Source organism: Aristolochia californica, unplaced genomic scaffold, assembly GCF_029961685.1.
Source record: "Aristolochia californica isolate CCGP_79_NKW_82.1479 unplaced genomic scaffold, dmAriCali1.0.hap1 SCAF_2, whole genome shotgun sequence".
Lineage (NCBI taxonomy): Eukaryota > Viridiplantae > Streptophyta > Magnoliopsida > Piperales > Aristolochiaceae > Aristolochia > Aristolochia californica.
Genome location: NW_027181881.1, coordinates 3,316,791 through 3,337,157, shown reverse-complemented (window position 1 = coordinate 3,337,157; position 20,367 = coordinate 3,316,791). Strand labels below are relative to the sequence as shown.

At 39.5% G+C, this 20,367-nt stretch overlaps 1 protein-coding gene across 1 annotated transcript; it reads left to right on the top strand.

Moving 5' to 3' along the window:
• Positions 1-14,089: 14,089 nt before the first annotated feature.
• LOC137956930 (probable L-type lectin-domain containing receptor kinase S.5) lies at positions 14,090-19,545 on the top strand. The gene is made up of 4 exons (XM_068804600.1): positions 14,090-14,316; positions 14,440-14,572; positions 14,726-14,932; positions 17,428-19,545. The coding sequence occupies exons 1-4, from the start codon at positions 14,090-14,092 to the stop codon at positions 19,543-19,545; spliced, it is 2,685 nt and encodes an 894-aa protein (XP_068660701.1).
• The last annotated feature ends 822 nt before the right edge of the window (positions 19,546-20,367 follow it).

Here is a 20,367-nt window from a genome sequence, read left to right as displayed (position 1 = left end):
GGATTTTGGAAGGGTTTGAGCGGGATTTGGGAAGGGTGCGTGCGGGAGAGGACGAGGTAGATGAGCTCGTCATGTTCCAGAAACCGGGCATTTTGGTGCTTGGCCTACACTTTTATCCAGCTCAGGAGCGCAATGACGCCACGACTGACCTTTTCGGTGCTTACTCGGGATGAAATATCCGGCGACGCTATAGACGTCAAAAAGAAGCACAAAGCGCAAAGAGAGGTCAAGACGACGAGAGAAAGCGTCGAGAGTCGAGTCGGTCGAGCGCGAGTTAAACGAAAAGTGAATAAATCAATTAATAATCTTATTCTAACCTTTTTTACAGTATTCTTGCTTGAATTCGAGTATTGGTCTTGGTTTTATAACAAACGAGACTTTTCTACAGCCCCACACAAAAAACGAGGGACAACGACCCCCTTTCCCATTCCCATTCTATCTATTTCTAGTTTTCTAGTTGAGTAAATCAACTAAGTTTTCTAGTTTAATTGGTTAAGTAGATGATTAAATTAATCGGTCAAGTTGCTATTAGCAGAGGGAGGGAAGTGGTTGGATTTTTGCTCGGGGTGGCATCTTAGTCGAGCAAAACTTGAACTTGTGCAGGTTTAAACTTGTTAGAATTTCGGATTAGAAAGAGCCGTTGCTCTGCTCATTGGGCTGGTGCAGTCGAGAAGACGAAGAGAGGTGAAATCGTAAAATATTTGATTAAAAACACTGTTATGAATTACAATAGTGCTTTATACAGTAAAAGGGGGAAAAGGGTAAAATAGTAAAATATAAAAAATAAAATAATAAATAAATTAAAATACATTCAAATACTCCCCCTCAAGGTGGCTTGTAAATATCCTTGATAGCCATCTTGGACAACAAAGAAAAAAGGTGGGTAGCAGGAAGAGGTTTAGTGAACATATCGGCTAACTGGTACTGAGAACGAATGGGAAGTAACTTGAGGACGCCCGAAGTAACCCGTTCATGAACAAAATGATAATCGATCTCAATATGTTTTGTACGCTCATAAAATGTGGGGTTTGAAGCAATATGTATCGCAGCTTGATTGTCGCAATAGAGCAATGCAGGAGATGCAACCTTGACTTGAAAATCTAGAAGAAGTTGCTGCAACCAAATAATTTTACTGGCAGTAGAAGAAAGAGCTCGATATTCAGCCTCGGCGGAGGAGCGAGAGACAGTGGTCTGCTTTTTGTATTCATTATTTTATTTTTTGTATTTTACTGTTTTACCCTTTCCCCCCTTTTACTGTATAAAGCATCATTGTAATTCGTAACAGTGTTTTTAATCAAATATTTATGATTTCACCTCTCTTTGTCTTCTCGACTGTGCCAGCCCAACGAGCAGAGCAACGACTCTTTCTAATCCGAAATTCTAACATGGTATCAGAGCGTTCAATTCGTCACACATAGCTAACCTCCATTCAGGGCACTTCACGGCTTGGTGATAGTATTAAGGTTCAATTTTAGTAGATACACTGAGTGCAAACTGTTTGTGCGAATCAGAAGGGCATGGTAAGAGATGTAGTTAGAGATCGGATAAGACGTAGAGGGTGAAACAGATGGAGAAGAACCAGCAAGTAAATTGCAGTGATAATCCTGCAAGTAATGAGGTAGATGGATCGTCCTAGTAGATTTTTACAGAGTAGTACCAGTAGATGTGGAAGGAACAAGCACTGGAAGATCATTAGTTGGAATATCATCAACAGGAGCATCATAACTTGCTGGTGAATCATGAATAGGGGAAGAATCAAGTTCTGGAAGAGAATGAGTTTGTATGAAGGAGTGGGGCAGAACCAAATCAAGAAAAGGATCAGTAACTGTATTTGAACTGGTGATGGTATGAAAAGGGAAAACTTCCTCATGGAACGCTGCATCTCTAGAAATAAAAACATGTTTGGTCTCCACATCATAGAATTTATAGCCTTTCACACCAGCTGGATAACCAAGAAACACACAAACTCGAGCACGAGTGTGGAACTTAGTTCGATGAGTAGCTAAGGTGGAAACAAAAGCTAAATAGCCAAAGACTCGAAAAGAAGGATAATCAGGAGCTGTGTTGTATAACAAATGAAAAGGTGTGTTGTGTCGCAAGAGAGGAGAAGGAGTTCTATTAATCAAGAAAACCGCGGTAAGAATACATTCTGTCCAAAAAGAGACTGAAATTCGGGATTGGAAGAACAGTGATTGAGCCACATTCAAGAGGTGTTGATGTTTTCTTTCAACAACTGAGTTTTGCTGAGGTCTTTCAACACAGGAAAACTGGTGCAAGACTCCTTGATCTTGAAAAACCTCAACAAAAGATAACTTAGGGGCATTATCAGATCGAAAAACTTTGATTTTAACATTAAACTGAGTAAAAATCATATTAAAAAAATGCAGTATCACAGAGATAGCATCAGATTTAGTCTTTAATAGATAGATTCAAGTAAATCGAGTGCAATCGTCAACAAGAGTTAAGAAGAAACGATGGCCAGTATGAGAAACAATCTGATAGGGTCCCCAAATATCACAGTGCACAAGATCAAAAGGAAATTTTGACAAGTTATTGTGAGATTCAAAGGATAGTCTACGTTGTTTAGTAAGAGGACAAATATAACAAAGATCTGATTTATGTAATTTAGTTACATTGCAGTTCAACTGATCCTTCAAAAAATCAAGTCGCTGGAAAGAAATGTGTCCTAGCCTATTATGCTAAACATGGGCTGAAATATTGTTAACAAAAACATGAGAAACAAAATTCAAACTTTGAGCACTGAGGACATAGAGATCTTGGACTTTGTCACCCTTGCCAATCGTCCTCTGGGTAGATAGATCCTGGATAACAAAACAATCAGGAAGAAAACTTACTGTAAGACCAGAGTCAATAACTAAACCACTAACAGAGATCAAGTTAAATTTGAATTGAGGAACAAATGGTACGTTTTTAAGCACAAGGTGAGGATGCAATTTAATATCACCAGCAAGGTGGACTAAAAGTTGAGTATTATTGGGCAAAGTAACTATAGTGTGAGGGATAGCATGCAAGGAAACAAAAACAGGAGCGTGAGAGCAAATATGTCGAGTAGCTCCTGAGTCGATAATCCATGATTGTGGTGAAGAAATTAAAGGATTTAAGGACACAGAAAAATAAATACCTGCCACGCAGTTGGATGTAGAAGATTCCGGAGCAGTGGTGATTTGTGCGGAGCTACTCAGGTGTGTAGAAAGCATTGACATGACCTGTTAGAACTGAGCGGAGTCAAGATTCTGCACAAGACTCCTAACAGAAGTAGAACCTAGGCTATCAGCAACAATGGATACTTGATGAGCTACAGCATGAGAATGTTGCGTGGGTTTGGAGGTGAGTCTAGTCGGATAACCATGGATCTTGAAGCAATGAGCAATAGTATGGCCAACAGTCTTTCAATGAGTACAATAATATTTATCCTTGTTCGGATTCTGGGGAGCATTGTAATTCTTATTCCCGGAAGCATTGGGATTCGGATTCCGGGGAGCACTGTAATTTGAGTGAAATTCTGAGAGGTTTGTGGACCAGGTTTATGAATGTCTGTCTGCCCAGATTGAAACACGAATGCCATTGTGTCGGTGGGGTATGCGAACTCGAGGCATGAGGGGTCCTCCGTTGTTGTTCCTTTTGGACAACCAGAGAAAAAACACGATTAAGAGGAGGCATCGGATCCATGAGGAGCAGCTGACCATGAACATGAGAAAAAGAGTCATCAAGGCCCATCAAGAATGACATGACATACTCCATGTTGTGGTAATCAATAAGGTCCTTAACGCCACCACAACATTTTCCACAAGAGCAATGAAAGTTGTAATTGTTCAGTTCTTCCCAAAGGGTCGTCAACTTCGTGAAATAAGTGCTAACGAAATCCTTGTCTTGGCCCAAGTTCATCAATTCTCGTTTAAGTTGAAAAATACGCGGACCGTTGCGTTGTTGATAACGATCCCGCAGGGCGAGCCAAATTTCGCGGGCAGAAGCAGCAAACATAACACTCGCAGAGATTTTTTTGGAAATTGAATTTAAAATCCAAGAGACGACAATATTATTATTCCGGGTCCAGGAGTTGAGCAAAGGAGGATCAGCACTCTGAGGTTCAGGTATGGAACCATCTATAAATCTCACTTTGTTTTTCATGGATAAGGTGAGGGACATTGCACGGCTCCAACTGGTGTAATTTTCACCGGTAAGTAGCTGCGAGACAAGAACTTGCCCGGGGCTGTCCAAATGGTGAAGATAGTAGGGGTTCGATGGTTCGTCAAAATTGGAACGAGTCAAACTGGTACGAAGACCAAAATTGGAAACGCCCGTCGATGAATAAGTCTCCATGGAGCCCCCAAGAAGATTCTCCAAAGAAATGAAGATCTGGTATGTAACCTCAGAATTCAACAAAAAATTCTGAACAACAAATGTACCACAGCAAACTTTTGGCCCACCACAACTCTCGGCCAACCACAAATGTCCAGAAAAATCTAACCTTCACGGCCAAATCCAGAGGCAAACAAATCCGGAGAGGGCACCAGCTCTCGGCCAAATCCAGACGCAAATCAGCCCTCACGACAACGGCGCCAGAGCACCACTACCAAAATCCAGAGAGGCCACCAGCTCTCAACCAACGACAGAATCAAGACAATAAATCCAGCAACCAAGTCCAAAAATCCAACCTTCACGGCAACGGCGCTATCTCACCGAGAAAACAGAAGTCTAACTCTGTCAAAAAAGGAAATATTTAGAAGGAAGATGAAATCTAACCTCTTTGTCGGAAGATCAGCCGAAATAGGGAGCGGAAATCAGCCGCTGCCAAAAGTGTTCCGTCGGAAAGGGCGAAATAGACGATAGCAGAAACCAGTCGCCAGAAATAGGTCGCCGAAAAATATGTCGCTGAAATGGACGAAGGGAGGTCCGCTGTCTGAAAATACTCAGAGGATGAGGATCATCCGTTTTGATACCATGTTAGAATTTCGGATTAGAAAGAGTTGTTACTCTGCTCGTCGTGCTGGCACAGTTGAGAAGACGAAAAGAGGTGAAATCGTAAATATTTGATTAAAAACACTGTTACGAATTACAATGATGTTTTATACAGTAAAAGGGGGAAAATAGTAAAACAGTAAAATACAAAAAATAAAATAATAAATAAATTAAAATACATTCTAATAAAACTTAACTTGACCTTAAGACTTCAATATCGAATTTGGACTTCGAGCCTTAAATTGAACTCGAGTTTTAGTTTAAGAATTTTAAATCAATACGAATTCAACATAAATTTAAAGCTAAAAAAATAAAAAAGTAAAAATTAACTTAGAGATAATTTTTAATGATCAAGAATAAAAACGAGCCCCTCCATTAAAGTTCTAACTAGTTATTGAAAAAATTAAGAATCTTAACCATCGTGCGTTAGCGGTTAGCCGCAAAGGCCTCTGTTGGTTTTGGTGTCGCCTGCAAGCTCCCACTGCTCTTAAGCATAGAATCTACTCGCTTCTGCACCTTATCTCGTAGAGTTGCCCAGGTACCGTTTCCTTCCCTCTTTGAATTTTGCTCTGATTACAGAATCAGTAGCTGGGGTTCGTCATTTTAATCATTCAATACGGACCCCTTTTCTGAAGATATAAGAAAAATGGATTTTTTCCTACTCTTTGCATAGAGTTTGAAGTAGAATCTGGAATCTGTAAAAAAATCCAGGATTTAAGTACGGCTCTTCGGAGATTTACTTTGGATTTTAAGATGACCATCTTCTTCTCGAGACCTCTCTTTCACTCTTGCGGCTCCATTAGGTTTCCTTTTTTCTTTCGTGGCTGGTTCCTTATTTAAGTCTCTTTTCTTTTTCTGAAATCAGCATCTTTGAAATCTGAACTCTATGCTGGAATTGTTTGGACGTTTCTGTTCATGATTTTACTCTTGCTTGTATTCTGCACTTTGAACCTAGCTAAATTCAGCTGATAGACGAGTCTCTTTTTTAAGTGTGTAAGATGCAATTCAAAAGAAAGAAAATGGCGCAATTGATGCTAGCTGTGAAGAAGTTAAAAATACAGTCAAACCAAATGATATGGCATTCTGCGGATTACATGTCTAATCTGTTGGCTTTTGGGGGGATGAGCAAACATATTCGAGTTTTGTGTAACTGTAATCATGACCCTTGAGAAGGAGGCAAACTCAGCTGGGAGAGGTCTGAACTGTGAACTTATCTCATTTTTTTTCATTGCATTGCAGAGAACCAACATTCTTGCTGAGTTCTATTAACAAGTGAAGAAAGAACTCTCTCTGTACATTTTACATGACCTCAGAGTTGAGCATACTGTCCTTTTCTATGCAATCTTCTCTTTGTCAACAATCTAATTTGTCTTCTGCATTACCTTCCAGAGCAAAAAACCATGAAAAACTTACATTCTTTGGACTTACAACAACAAGACTGGTCCATCAACCAACTCTGGCCACATCGGTATCTCGTCGTTTGTTCTTACCATCCGTTTCAGGCATTTGGAACGCCTTAACAGGAGGTAGTTCATCTCAAGATGTCATACTTGCCATCAGACGTGGAATGGAGCTCTTTAGAGGGGTATACTCTGTTTGTAAGACCTTTTTGTTTAATTTTTTAGTCTAAGTTTGTTTCTTCTCAGTTATATGTGATACAACAAAAGGTTGCTTTTTTTAATAAACAAAATTTACTTGCACCACTTGTAACATTGACTTGTTAGAAACCTCATAACTAGAGTTTGATATTTTGAGATTTTATTCAGGGTGATGTTCATGGGTCATTGTTAGAATTTAATAAAGCAATTGAGTTGGATCCTCGTCAGAAGGCATGTATGTATATGAGTTTGGTATCTCATTACAAGTGTCATTTTGAGCTGCATAATAATAACTTTGGAATAATTATTGTCCGATCTTTGGCAAAGGGAATTGTCACTCTATTATGCAAATAGGTAGTGCCTTGAACCAACTTTCATTTATTCATTCATGATAGAGAAAATGGTAAGCAGCTTGAAGAGTAAAGAGATTAGACATTTTGTTTCACAGATTTGAAGAAAGAGCAGAGCAATTTTGTATAGATGTTGCACAAAATCCAAATGATACGGAGGAGTCAATATGGTGTTTTTTGTGTGAAGCTCAATTGTATGGAGTTGCTGAAGCAAGGAGACGATTCCTGGAGGCAAGTTTAGGGAATGTCACTTTTATGTTTTTTCATTTTTGGCCTATGGGCTTTGTTAAAGAATAGTCTCACATACATTAGTGAGTATAAAGATCTTATATTTATTAGCTGAAATTTTTTTTTTGTAAGTGGCTAATCATTTTAGGCTAAGGCCTTGGACCCAATTTAACATGGTATCAGAGTAAGGTTCTCATATGTGGGCATCTACCCTAAATTATCCATGTGCCACCACGTGAGGGCCTCTACCCAAATTATCCACGTGCCTCCACGTAAGGGCCTCTACCCAAATTATCCACGTGCCTCCACGTGAGGGGGAGTGTTAGAGGATAGTCCCACATACATTAGTGAGTATAAAGATCTTGTATTTATTAGCTGGGAAAAGGTTTCCTAAGTGGCAAATCATTTTAGGATAAGGCCTTGAACCCAATTTAACAGGCTTATCAATTGGCATTTGTTTCAGAGACTATTAATATGTTGTTCCTGAGAATGAGTTGATTACTAGTACTACTTTGACCTCTCTACTGTGTCATTTTATCCATGTGACCTTGTTACCAAGAAACTCAACAGGGCTGAAATTGGAGGTAGAGCTGAGTGTCAGCATCATTATTTACCAGTTGTAGATAAGGCATATCAAAATAATTCAAGTGTAACTATATGAAAACATATTAGTCATATTCCACAGTCATTGTCAAATAACTTATTAGTCATATTCGATGAACTGCAGCGGCTGGGCCATTGGAAAAAAATTTCAAAATTTTATAAAAAATTCTTATGGACTCAACTAAGCCATATCCCTTCTCCCTCTAGCTTCTCCCTTCTCGACTCTCTTCTCCTCTCGACCTCCCTCTCCCTTCTCCCTCTCGCTGCTCTCCACCTCTCGGCCTCTTTCTGTCTCTCGCGCTTGCTCTCCCTCTTGGCCTCCCCCTCCCTTCTCCCTCTCGGCCTCCCATTCCCTTCTCCCTCTCGCTACTGTCTTTTCCCCTAAAAATCCTCTCAATTTCCTTCGATTTCTTTTGATTTTTCCCATTTTTGTGTCTATTTTTTCGATTGATCTTCAGGTTCCCTTGAGCGCCCCATATGGCTTCGATTTTCCCCAAATTTCAGAAGCTAACCCTAAACCCTAATTTCTTTCAATTAATATACTATTGTGTTTGATTTAATTTTAATTTATGTGTGCAATATTTGTATTGATTGTTTAGTAATTGCATAATTTCGGGATTTAGGGTTAGGGTTTATGGTATTTTGGGTTCAATTTCGTCTTTAGGGTATAATTTCTAGTTTAGGGTATTTAGAGTATAATTAAGGGTATTTAGGGTTTAGTGTTTAGGTTTTTTTTTTTTTTTGGTTCTTGGTCTAAAGATTTAGGGTTGTGGGTTTAGGTTTTGTACTTTATGGAATTAGAGTTTAGGGTTAAGGATTTGGGGCTTTTAGGGTTTAAGGTTTAGTTTACTTTCTGGAATTAGGGTTTAGGGTTTAGGGTTCAGGGTTTGGGGCTTTTAGAGTTTAGGGTTTAGGGGCTAATGGAGGGTGAGTTGAGTTTGGTTCAAACTAGGCCCCCATCATTGATGAGGACCGGTTCATAGCGACTGCGAAGTCATATGGGGCTCTACCAGGGGTATTCGGTGAATTTGGACACTATGAGTGTGTTTAGGGTTTAGGGCATCTGTAATAGAATTAGTTTGAATAATTTTTAAATGTTATAGAATGTTGTTGAATAATTTTGAAGTACTATGGAATGATCTTGCCATGTGGTGATAAGATTCGGGTGTTATAAATATCTACACGTGGTATTTTTTGAGTGGTTTTTTGTGTTTCCATGTGTCCCTAGTTACTATGACGGGTAAAGGTTATCTGGTAAAGTTAAAATTGGGCATACATTTTACATAAAATTAGGCATGACCTCTACTTAAAAATAGGTATGACTTCTACTTAAAATTGGGCATAAGGGTGGCATCGAATCCAGCTGAGTCTGAACCTTCCTATGTTAGAGTGGAGCTTAATTTAAATATTTCGAACTCGAGCTCGGGCCGACCCTAACCTCAAGCTTAAAATTGTAATCGATCCTGAGTCTAATAATTTTGACTGAGTTCGAGTTCGAGCTCTAGCCGAGTTTGAGCTTAACCTACATTAATACTCTAGATAAAATATCTGTCAAATAAATTATATATAAAATTATACATACATTTTTTAAAAATAATGATAGGGAGGTTCATGATTGAATCTAGATAATAGATTAAAACACACCAATATTAATCTTTTTTTACCCCAAATGATGTCTTGCTTATTTTTTAATTTTTGAATCTGGCCATAAATTTACTATGACCTCCTTAGTGCCCCTGGTTGAAAATTTGTATTCTAGGAAAAACTAGAAATATTTTTCCTATGATACATATTTCCAAAAAGTCCTTTAAATAAAATCCTAGTACTATTATAGATTTACTAGAAAATTACATATTTTTCCTATGATACATATTTCCAAAAAGTCTTTTAAATAAAATCATATTACTATTAGTGATTTACAAGAAAATTACAATAAAAATTTTAAATTTTTCTTAGGAAAGTTAAATGGACATCTTATTGCCTCTTCTAGGAAAATAAATAAAAATTAATAATCAATCTAATATATTACTATACTTATTGATAAATTTTTAATTAAATAAAATATCAAACACAAAATTGCTATGAAAATTGCCTATGCTAAAAGTATTAGAGTATCAACTGTCAAATACTTAAGCAAAAATTTTCTATACGGTTTTTTAGTCCATCTTGGCAGGAAAATCTTACTAGGAAAATTATAAAAAGAAATTAATAAGAATTTTAAATTAAAAAAATATTTCCAAAAAACATGAGGCATTAATAGTCCCTAGAAACATATTTCTACTAAAAATGTCTTGTCAATGTTTTTTGAAAACATCACTGATAGTCCCTAGAAATATATTTCTACTAAAATATTTTTTCAATTTCTTCAAAAACCACTAGGAAGGGACAACTGGGGGATGGGGGAATAATTTCCCTCTTTTAACTTAGGTCTCTGGTTTTTTTTAACTTAGGTCTCTTTTTTGGTTTTCTCCACCGAGACGACTCCGAGTGAAGGGGTTTACCAGAGCAGGACTTGTCATCCGGGATGACGACGGCGACGGAAGCAGCGGCAAAGGAAACAGAGGTGAAGTCGGACAAAGAGAGGAAGAAATAGAAGGAAGAAAAAAGAACCAAGCAGCAAAGGCGGCCGGCGACAACAGCGAACGGAGGGGAGGAAAAAAATTTCCCCCCCTCGCTCTCGCTCTCGCTCTCCCGCTCTTGCTCCCAAGTCCCCGACTTCGAGCCCGAATCCCACGCCTCTCGTTAAATTATCGAGTCGACTCGAGCCTTCGAGCTGAACCTTGATTCAGTCGAGATCGGCTCGTTAAATTAAACGAGTCGATCCTGGATCTCGAGATCGGTATACCGAATTGAACCGAGCCGGAACCGATCCGAGCTCGAGCCTTTTGCAAGTTGGCTCGGTTCGAAGTCACCCCTAGTCTCAACACTAGTGGGTTCGGCTGGGATACAACCACACCACGAGTTACTGCATGTCATTCTGTATAGCAAAACTACATCAAGGTCTGCAAATCATGTTGTACTGCAAAACATTTTGTATGTTTTTCGCATTACTAGAACTCTATTCCAAGATGTCTAAAAGATGTTTTTTCCTTGTTGGAGCATAGAGATGCCGAGAAGTATAGATGTGAAGGGTGTTGATGCAGGACAAGATAGCGATTTTCCTGTACGAAAATCAAGTTGAGAATCACGGGAGGAACGCAAGAAATCCGCCCTAAAATCATAGAGAAAACCTCTCTAAATCGATTTACAATTTCAATATTCAACAACTCCCTTCTTTGTTCACATAATAACGTTTTAAACAAATTCAACGCCCCCGACAAGACCGGGTTGCAGCTCAAAATAAAACAAACCCTAACCCTAAAAATTATGGTCCAACCCGGGTTCAATACAAAAGATCCGATTATGGATCTGGCTAAAGATCCGATTATGTATCTAACTAAAGATTCGAGAATGGATCCGACTCCGACTAAAGATCCGATTACGGATCCAACTACTTACCCCCCGGATCTGATTAAGGATCCGAATATGTACCGACATTAAATATTCCCGCCTGCATCAGTCTCCTCGGGTTGGAAAGAACTCACCCTCGAGTTCATAATAGTTTCAACGGAACCCATAAAACAAGGACGCAATGGTGGGGCATGAAAAACATCAGAAGTCTTCAAATGACGCGCGAGAATGGCCAGCTTTGCCTGCTCAAGTGGCAGTCCAAGAGGAGGATCCTCCGCTACATCTCGATGCTCAAGCTCTACTAAAAACCTAGACAGTGAAAGCAGGTTAGTAGTACCGGCTATCGGAGGAGGAGTGGGTCTTGTCTGACGAGGTGTCAACACCATCTTCTTCCCTGTGATGTTAAAGGAATATGTATTTCTCCGTCCATCATGAAGAACACGGCGATCAGAGTGTCAAGGGCGGCCGAACAAGATATGACACGCGTCCATAGAGACAACATCACACCAAGCATTATCAAAATCTTGCAGGCCGAGGGAAAAAACAACGAGGCATCGCCGATCTACAGTTACTTCACTGCCGTGAGTCTGCCATGACAAGTTGGACGATTAGGGATGACGATCTGTCGTCACCTGCACTCTCGGGACAGTCTCGTCGGACACGACATTCGCACAACTACCGCTGTCAATGACCATATTGCAGATTGGATATGCAACTGTGCAGGTCATGTGAAAAGATTGGCCCGCAGCCAATCATCTCCTGAAGTCCCCCTGGGGAGGCACCAGAGTCGCATGGCCATCATCATCATCATCATACACAAGTTCACCACGCTCCTCAGTGTCATTGACCACGTCTTCCTCAACATCATCATCATCATACATAGGGTCACCAAGCTCCTCAATCTCAGGTAACCAGTCGATGAATCCTCCGGCCTGTAAAGTACCAGAAAACTCAGGTATCATTACTCTGAAACTGAGGTCTATAGGTCGATCCCCCTGACCGTGATGCTCCTTGAATCGAACAGGATTGCGATATGGGTTTTCAAACCTGGCATTGGAATCGTGATATTCCATCTCACGATTACTGAAATCCTGCGCTGTTAGACGTTGGGTTAACTCTGCTACTTGTTGCTGCAAATCTTCAAGTATCACCGCTTGAATATTACCGCTACGACCACGACCACCAGCCATGGAAGATAATTTTTTTCCACTTTTTTTTTCTCGATGTTGATGAAATGCCTCCCGAAATCGAGATTTTGAAGCTCAATTTTTTTTTTCGAACTCGGGCTTTCAGAGTCCTCTGTCTCGAACTCGCCACGCTCCGGTGGCCCTCTCCGGCCGTCGTCTCCGGCAGCTCTAGGTCCTCCCTTCTCGCGCGAGGTCTCCTCTCTCGGACAACCCCTGTTTTGGCACCATGAAACCTCAGGTTCGACGCCCCTGCGTTCGGTAAGTTCTGAACCCTATCTACGGTGAAGGCAACGGCTACGTCGACGACAGTTTCTACCACGAAGACGGCTACAACGACGATGACCTGCTCTAGCTCTCTGCTGAGTCCCGAAGCTTTGTTTCTGTAACTGCTCGATCGAATCCTGAGTTTTTCCGGCAACAACTGTGATGGTGACAGCGATGATGACGGCGTCGTCTTCGTCGACCCTTCAAACTGGTCACTGTAGCGTCTCTGGCTAGACCTAACTTCTTCCCCAGTCTGAAGCTTTGATACCAACTGATGCAGGACAGGATAACGATTATCCTGTACGCAAATCAAGCTGAGAATCACGAATGGAAAGCAAAAAATCCGCTCTGAAATTGTAGAAAAAATCTCTCTAAATCGATTTACAATTTCAATATTCAACAACTCCCTTCTCTGTTCACAAAACAACGTTTTAAACAAACTCAACGTCCTCGACATGCCCAGGCTGCAGCTCAAAATAAAACAAACCCTAACCCTAAAAATTATGGTCCAACTCGGGTTTAATACAAAAGTTCCGATTATGAATCCGACTTCGACTAAATTGATAAGCACCTAGGCAAGAGTACTTCCCAGGAGGTCACCCATCCTAGAATTACTCTCGCCACCCATCCTAGAATTACTCTCGCCTAGGCTCGCTTAACTTTGGAGTTCTAAGTCAAGCACCTAACTAATACTACCCAAAAAACCGCCCTGTTAGGAGTGCAAGACATAGGTATTTAACCCGGGCCCATAACCAGGATGTCCCATAACATCACACCCCCCCTTCACGAGCCGACGACCACGGCGGCGCAACGACACAGGCCCGACCCGAGTTTTTATCCTACGGCCTACCAGTATTTAAATCCAGCCTCTGCACCATTGTCGGGAATCAAACTCGCGACTGAGGGTCGGCTCTAATACCAAATGATAAGCACCTAGGCAAGAGTACTTCCCAGGAGGTCACCCATCCAAGAATTACTCTCGCCCAGGCTCGCTTAACTTCGGAGTTCTGAGTCCAGCACCTAGCCAATACTACCCACAAGACCGACCTGTTAGGAGTGCAAGACATAGGTACTTAACCCATGCCCATAATCAGGATGTCCCATAACATAAATATTCGATTATGGATCCGATTATAGATCCGAATATGTACTCGCATTAAATATTCCCGCCTGCATCAGGTGCCCGTTTTACAACAAATTGGCTTTGGTAGTGGGAAACTCAATAGCCATGGGGACAACAAGTCAAACGAGTGTAGATTTGGGTGTTGATCTCCTTCGTGAGTTAGAACGGGCACTCATTACACAGTTCGAGCATGTCAATATAGTTAGGGATACTCCACCACCATTCTTTAGCGGGAATGAGTTGGCATCTGAGTAGTCTCGAAGAAGTAACTTATCTCCTTTAACTCGTAGTAGAAAGAGAACTGAAATGTCCACTGATGACACTGGCAGATTCATTGATGCAATGAAGGAAATTGTTGTGGCATTTAGGGATGTCATCAAGTCTAAAGATAGTAATGCCAACAGTGATTGGTACAAATCCCTCTTGGAAATCCCAAACCGGCCAATAGAGTTGAAGTTTAACGCTAGCGAATGGTTGGAGACGTCAACTAAGAAGGTCATGTTTACAAAGACGATAGTGGCAGAGCGGCTCCAGTAGCTTCAATTTCATTCTTGTCAATTGTAGTAATGAGTTTAAAGTACATTATCTACTTTGGGATGAGTGTTTTAGATTTTAATAATATTTTTTGAACTATGACGTTGTACGACATATCACAGATGTCTTATGAATGCCATTATGGTTAAGATTTATTTCCATGATTGTTGTGTTGTTATTGTGTGGATAAATATGGTGGATGAGTATGGATGTGGACAATTGAATGGATATGATTGTGTAGGGTTGTGGTTGAAGGTAGGATGTGTGAATAAAGGTAGGAATGTGGGAATGTAGATGAAAATGGATGTGTGAATGGATATGGTTGTGTAGAGGAGTGATTAAAAGTAGGCTATGATTGAAGATAAAGGTGTGGTTTTGTTTATGACTTTTAAGTTATTGTATTTGTAGGTTTCCATGGATATTTTGATAAACGATGAAAAGATTGTAACTATGCTTACATTCACATGTATTTTGTTCGCCATGGGAATATACTATCTCTGCCATCGCAATAGACTTGTACCACATTCTTGTGGGATTGGTGGTCCTTTGTATTTGCAAAAAGCACTAGACAACTCACTTGCTAAATTTCGTAGAGTTTACAAGATGAATCAAATTGTACTTCACAAATTGGCAGAGTTACTTAATAGTAAAGGATTTTTGTCAGTCACAAAGACCATCTCAGTGGAAGAACAACTTGCATATTTTTTCATAATTGTTGGTCAACAACAAGCGTATAGTATCACATCAGAGATGTTTGATAGATTGAATTGGACCATAAGTAGTATTTCAATAAGGTCTTGGATGTTATTCTCAAATTTCACTTTGATTACATCAAACGACCTTCGAAACACCCACTCAAAGATTTTAAACAAACCAATGTTTTATCTGTACTTTAAGGTAATATCACTTACCTTCTAATGAACAATTTTATATTAATATACGAAGTTAGTCAATATTAAGTGAAATAGTATACTTAGGATTGTATTGGGGCTATTGATGAAACTCATATCAAAGCGAATATCCTACTTGAAGATCAATAAAGGTTCTGAAACAGAAAGAGTTATCTCTCACAAAATGTGAGGCAACATATACATTTGACATACAATTCACTTATGTACTTGTTGGATGGGAGGGATTAGCAGTTGATTCCCGTGTACTGAAGAACGCATTGACTCGCTGAAATAAACTCTTTGTACCTAAAGGTAAAAAATACATTTTTATACCGTATTTTTTATCTATTATTATCTTCAATTATTTATGTGAAATATATTTTCTATTGTAGGTAAATATTATCTAGTCGATGCTGGTTATGCAAATCTTCTAGGATTTTTGTGTCTATATTGAGGAACTCATTATCATTTGCAAGAATTTGGAGATAATCTTCCTAGAAATGATAAAGAATTATTCAATCGAAAACACTCATCTTTGAGGAATACTATTGAGCGAACTTTTGGTGCTTTAAAAGTTCGATTTCAATGTTGAAAGGCGTTTCTCCGTTTTTTATAAGATCCAGATAAAAATTGTGGTTGTTTGTTGCATATTACATAATTATATGTTTGAAACGGAAAATGATGATTCGGGTGATGAGCTTGGTGGAGGAGGTGATGTCGTCCAATTAGTACATGTAAATGATTATGCAGATAGCGATAGTCTTGTGGATAAGGACAACCAATCAACAAACATTCGGAGGTAGTAGGCATTAGAATCCACAAGAGTCGCACAATAACGAGATACCATAGTGACTCACATGTGGAATGATAAATGATGATTTTATCTTATTGGTTTTGAACATGTATCTTGTCGTTCGCATGTATTTAACTAGTAACTTGATGATTTTAATATTAAAGACACAAACTCATTATTATCTTCCAAGGCATAAACGTTTTATGTTGCAAATTGTGACTACTACGAGTAACTCAGTTCATTTTCAAGCATGTTTTTTAATTTTTAATTTTATATATGTTATTAATAATCTATCTTAGGTTATGGATAAAATAATATATTTATTTATTTATTATATTCATAAATTTTATTACTATATTAAATTAGATATTTAAGTCTGGTAACTAAAATATAGTTAAAGTAAGCATTTGACCAATTATTATTCAATAATTATCCCATTTTTATAAAGAATTAAACTAATCCTTTTTTAATTTAGCGGAAATAAATTATTAATTAGTACTACGTAAAAAATCCATCTTGTGTTGTTAATAAAATAATTTATTTATTTATTATATTCACTTATGTTATTTTTTAATTTGTATTTATTTTTATTTTATAATTAATCAGTGCACAATTAATTGTCACGCGTAATTACTGTGTTAATGTACAATTAGTTGCAATTATTAATTAATATAATATAATATTTAAATAATTAGTATATTAATATATTTTAATTTTACATTAAATTACTTATTAGTGTAGTAATCATGTTTGTTTTGGTTAAGTTGGTGTTTAGGTATACATGTTCTATTTAAGTATATTATTACAAATTACTCATTCTCTTGTTTTGGTTCATTTTGGGGCATTGATACTGGAATTTGTTTTCCTATGTATTTAAACTCGTGTTAACTAACACCCAACTTGAAGTTGAAATTGAATTAAATCATTCAAGTGAATTTTAATTTTAATTTAAAGTTGAAGTTGAAGTAATTGTAAATGTTGACGAACATTCCCTCCCCTTATAGTAACATTCAATTAATTGTAGACACCACTCGGCCCTTCCAAAGAAATTTCAAAATTCTATAAAAAAATTCTTATGGACTCATATAAGTCATATGTTTGTAAGGAGTTGATTGGTTCAATTTTACAAACGAGTTACAAGGCATTTAGGAATGCAAAATACACACCATTTCTGTGTGTTTACTCTCTACCGTGACGTTTTTTGGAAGATGTGCCTCGAATAAAAAATTTTGAATATTCTGAAACTTCAGCGTGTGCAACGTAACCGTGAAACTTCGTTCTGACTAAGATGCGATGTACTACATTTCGTGGAATGAGCACGCGGTTTTTTTTTTTTTTTTTTTTGTTTCAGAATCGAGGATATGAAGAGGTAAACGAACTGATCCCTTTTCTCTTTCACATTTCTTGGGTTTCTCCTGTTGTTCCAGGAAGATTTGACACAGATTATAATGATATTCCTTGATCAATCTCAGAACTCTCTCTGTGTTTTCCGCATCCTTCAGGCGATCTCCCTTCTAATAGTTGCCACATCCCAAGTCAGTGGCCTGAATGTTAGCTACAGTCCATACTTCACCCTCTCTGACTCGCCGGATTTCAATTTTTATGGTTATTCAAATTTGGCTCCTGTCTTTACTCCAAATTCATCCGCCGCTGCAGTTCTGCAAATCACCCCTGATTCCATCAAAAATCCCTTGGTGAACAGTAGTGGAAGGGCTATGTACAAAGAAACCTTCAAACTGTGGAGAAACAATCGATCAGTAGTCGCGTCCTTTCAAACGAAGTTCGAGTTGATGTTCAAGCAAGTGAATGGATCGGCTGCTGAAGGCATGGCTTTTATACTCACAAACACCCCCGAGCTTCCGGCAAATAGCTACGGGCAATGGCTAGGAATCACAAATGAAAAAGAAAATGGGTCGTCTAAAATTGTTGCGATTGAATTCGACACCCACAAAAGCAACGATGATGATGTGGATGACAATCACGTCGGCGTGGATGTTAAGGGCATGGTGTCCGTCATACAAGTTCCTCTGAGCAGGTATAGTGTCAGTCTTTCAAGTGATGCTAACAAGTTTGTTGATATTCAGTACTATGGCACAGGAAGAGAGTTGACCGTTTATGTTCAGATGAACGACTCGAGATTCAATCACAGGGAAAAGGAGCCCGTCGTTTCATTGCCCATCGACTTATCCGAGTACCTCGAGGAGGATGTTTACGTGGGTTTCTCCGGTTCCACTGGGAACCTTGTTGAACTCAACTACGTGATGTCATGGACCTTCACCGGTGATGATACGAGCAAAGAAGGAAAGAACCTGCAACTCCTATGGATTTTGCTCGGCATTCTGCTCCCAATGTTTATCGTTGGTTGTAGCTTCGTGTTTTATCTTTGGTGGAAAAGAAAAAAGACAAAAGAGGTCACAAGCCGACGGCCAAGCCTCGAGTTACAAATGGTACTAGAGAACTCGACGAGAGGTCCTCGCAAGTTCCGATTCAAAGAGCTCCAATGTGCCACCAAGAATTTCAGTCCCAACAACAAGCTCGGGCGAGGAGGATTCGGAACAGTGTACAAGGGATACTTGAAGGAGACCAACGAGCTAGTGGCGATAAAGAAAATATCAGAAGAATCTCATCAAGGGCAACGGGAATTTGTAGCGGAGGTAACGACAATCGGCCGCCTCAGTCACAAGAACCTGGTGAAACTAATTGGGTGGTGCTACGAAAGGAGTGAACTTCTTCTGGTCTATGAATTCATGCCAAACGGAAGCTTAGACAAGCTCCTATTCAAGGAAGACAGCTCAGAGGAGAGGATGACACTAAGCTGGGAATCACGACTTAACATAATTCATGGCGTGGCTTCTGTTCTTTATTATCTCCATGAAGGCTGTCACAGAAGGATCTTACACAGAGATGTGAAAGCCAGCAACGTGATGCTCGACTCGGAGTACAACGCCCGGTTAGGAGACTTCGGACTTGCCAGAACGATCCAACCCGACGATCTGACTCACCATACCACGAATGTCATTGCTGGAACACCTGGTTACGTAGCACCAGAGTACTGTATGACGGGGAGGGCGACTGCCGAGGCGGACATCTACGGGTTCGGAGTTTTTGTGCTTGAAGTTGCATGCGGCCGGAAGCCCAAAAGAAGTCGGCTCGGTGTCATCCACAACGATTTGCTCGACTGGGTTTGGCATCTTCATGGACTCCAGAGGGATGTAGATGCCGCGGATCCTCGACTGCAAGGAGTGTTCGATAAGGGGCAGATGGAGATCGTCCTTGGTTTGGGACTGTGTTGCTGCCATGTAAACCCTAAGGAAAGACCCTCCATGAGACTGCTTTTGCAAGTTCTCAATGGCGAAGCCGCCCCTCTGGTTCCACCCCTTAAGAAGCCTTCACTCGTGTGGGGGTCTCTTGATGCCGGTATTGATGGAGGTACGTTTAACTTTGAGAATTCGGCTGATGAAGACGAGATCACTGAGTTCAGGTCCGCAGTGGAGATTACTGCAGAGGATCCAATCACTCGCACTCAAATAGAATTTATCAGATGATTTTCAATTCTTTTCACCTTCACTTACATTTCTAAAAGATCTCGAAACGTCTCTGTATTTGTTAATTGGAATGTAAATTGGAATGCAACCTCTTAGTTACGGGGTTAGTGTGCTTTGAAAATATTGTGTAAAATGATTGTGAAAGTGAATTACTTAGTATTATGTTTTTGTATTAGTGTGTACAATTGAAAGTGTAATATAAAGTATTTTTTGTGTTGGTGTGTACGTTGAAAAGTGCCGTGTAAAGAATTGGTTGTCTTCGTTTCTCTCCATCTAGCGATTTGATCCTTCGAAAATGGTCCTCAACCTCTGGAAAGATGGAATCGTCAATCTGGATCATACTTCCTCTGCAACTTCCTCACATTCCTTGTAATCGTTGGACAACTTTTATCAAATTTCTTAAGCCGAAGTTCAAAAACAAATACCCAAATAAAAGAATAATTTCGCATATCATCGTCACCAACAGTGAAAAGGAATAATTTCACCTCTTTCACCCCACTATCGACAGTACTTCTCTCGCTTGGCCTCGAAAGGGCGGTAATCCGTTTTGAGGTTGGAGAGCTTGATTACCTTCGAGATAGGGATGGACTCGGCCTGGATTTTCTTCTTGGCATCCTTGGAGAGCTTGATTACCTTCGAGAGTTTATTTCTCCTAATCCGGGTCCGTCTCAAATACGAGTTGACCCGGTAAAGTCATGAGTTAGGGGAACCAATAAATTTTCAGTCAATGGCTGTTCTGAAGTCTTCCTCTACTGAACCACAAAAAACAAAAATAATATAAAAGATCTTATGAAAATGATGCCGACAAACATTGATCATGAC

What these genes read in the sequence shown, in the direction of transcription:
- LOC137956930 (XM_068804600.1), top strand. Translation starts at nt 14,090, where the DNA reads ATGTCCACTGATGACACTGGCAGATTCATTGATGCAATGAAGGAAATT. An exon ending in GTGTAGGGTTGTGGTTGAAG is followed by an intron (nt 14,573 to 14,725) that starts GTAGGATGTGTG and finishes TTGTATTTGTAG; the next exon opens with GTTTCCATGGATATTTTGAT. An exon ending in TTTACAAGATGAATCAAATT is followed by an intron (nt 14,933 to 17,427) that starts GTACTTCACAAA and finishes CTGTTGTTCCAG; the next exon opens with GAAGATTTGACACAGATTAT.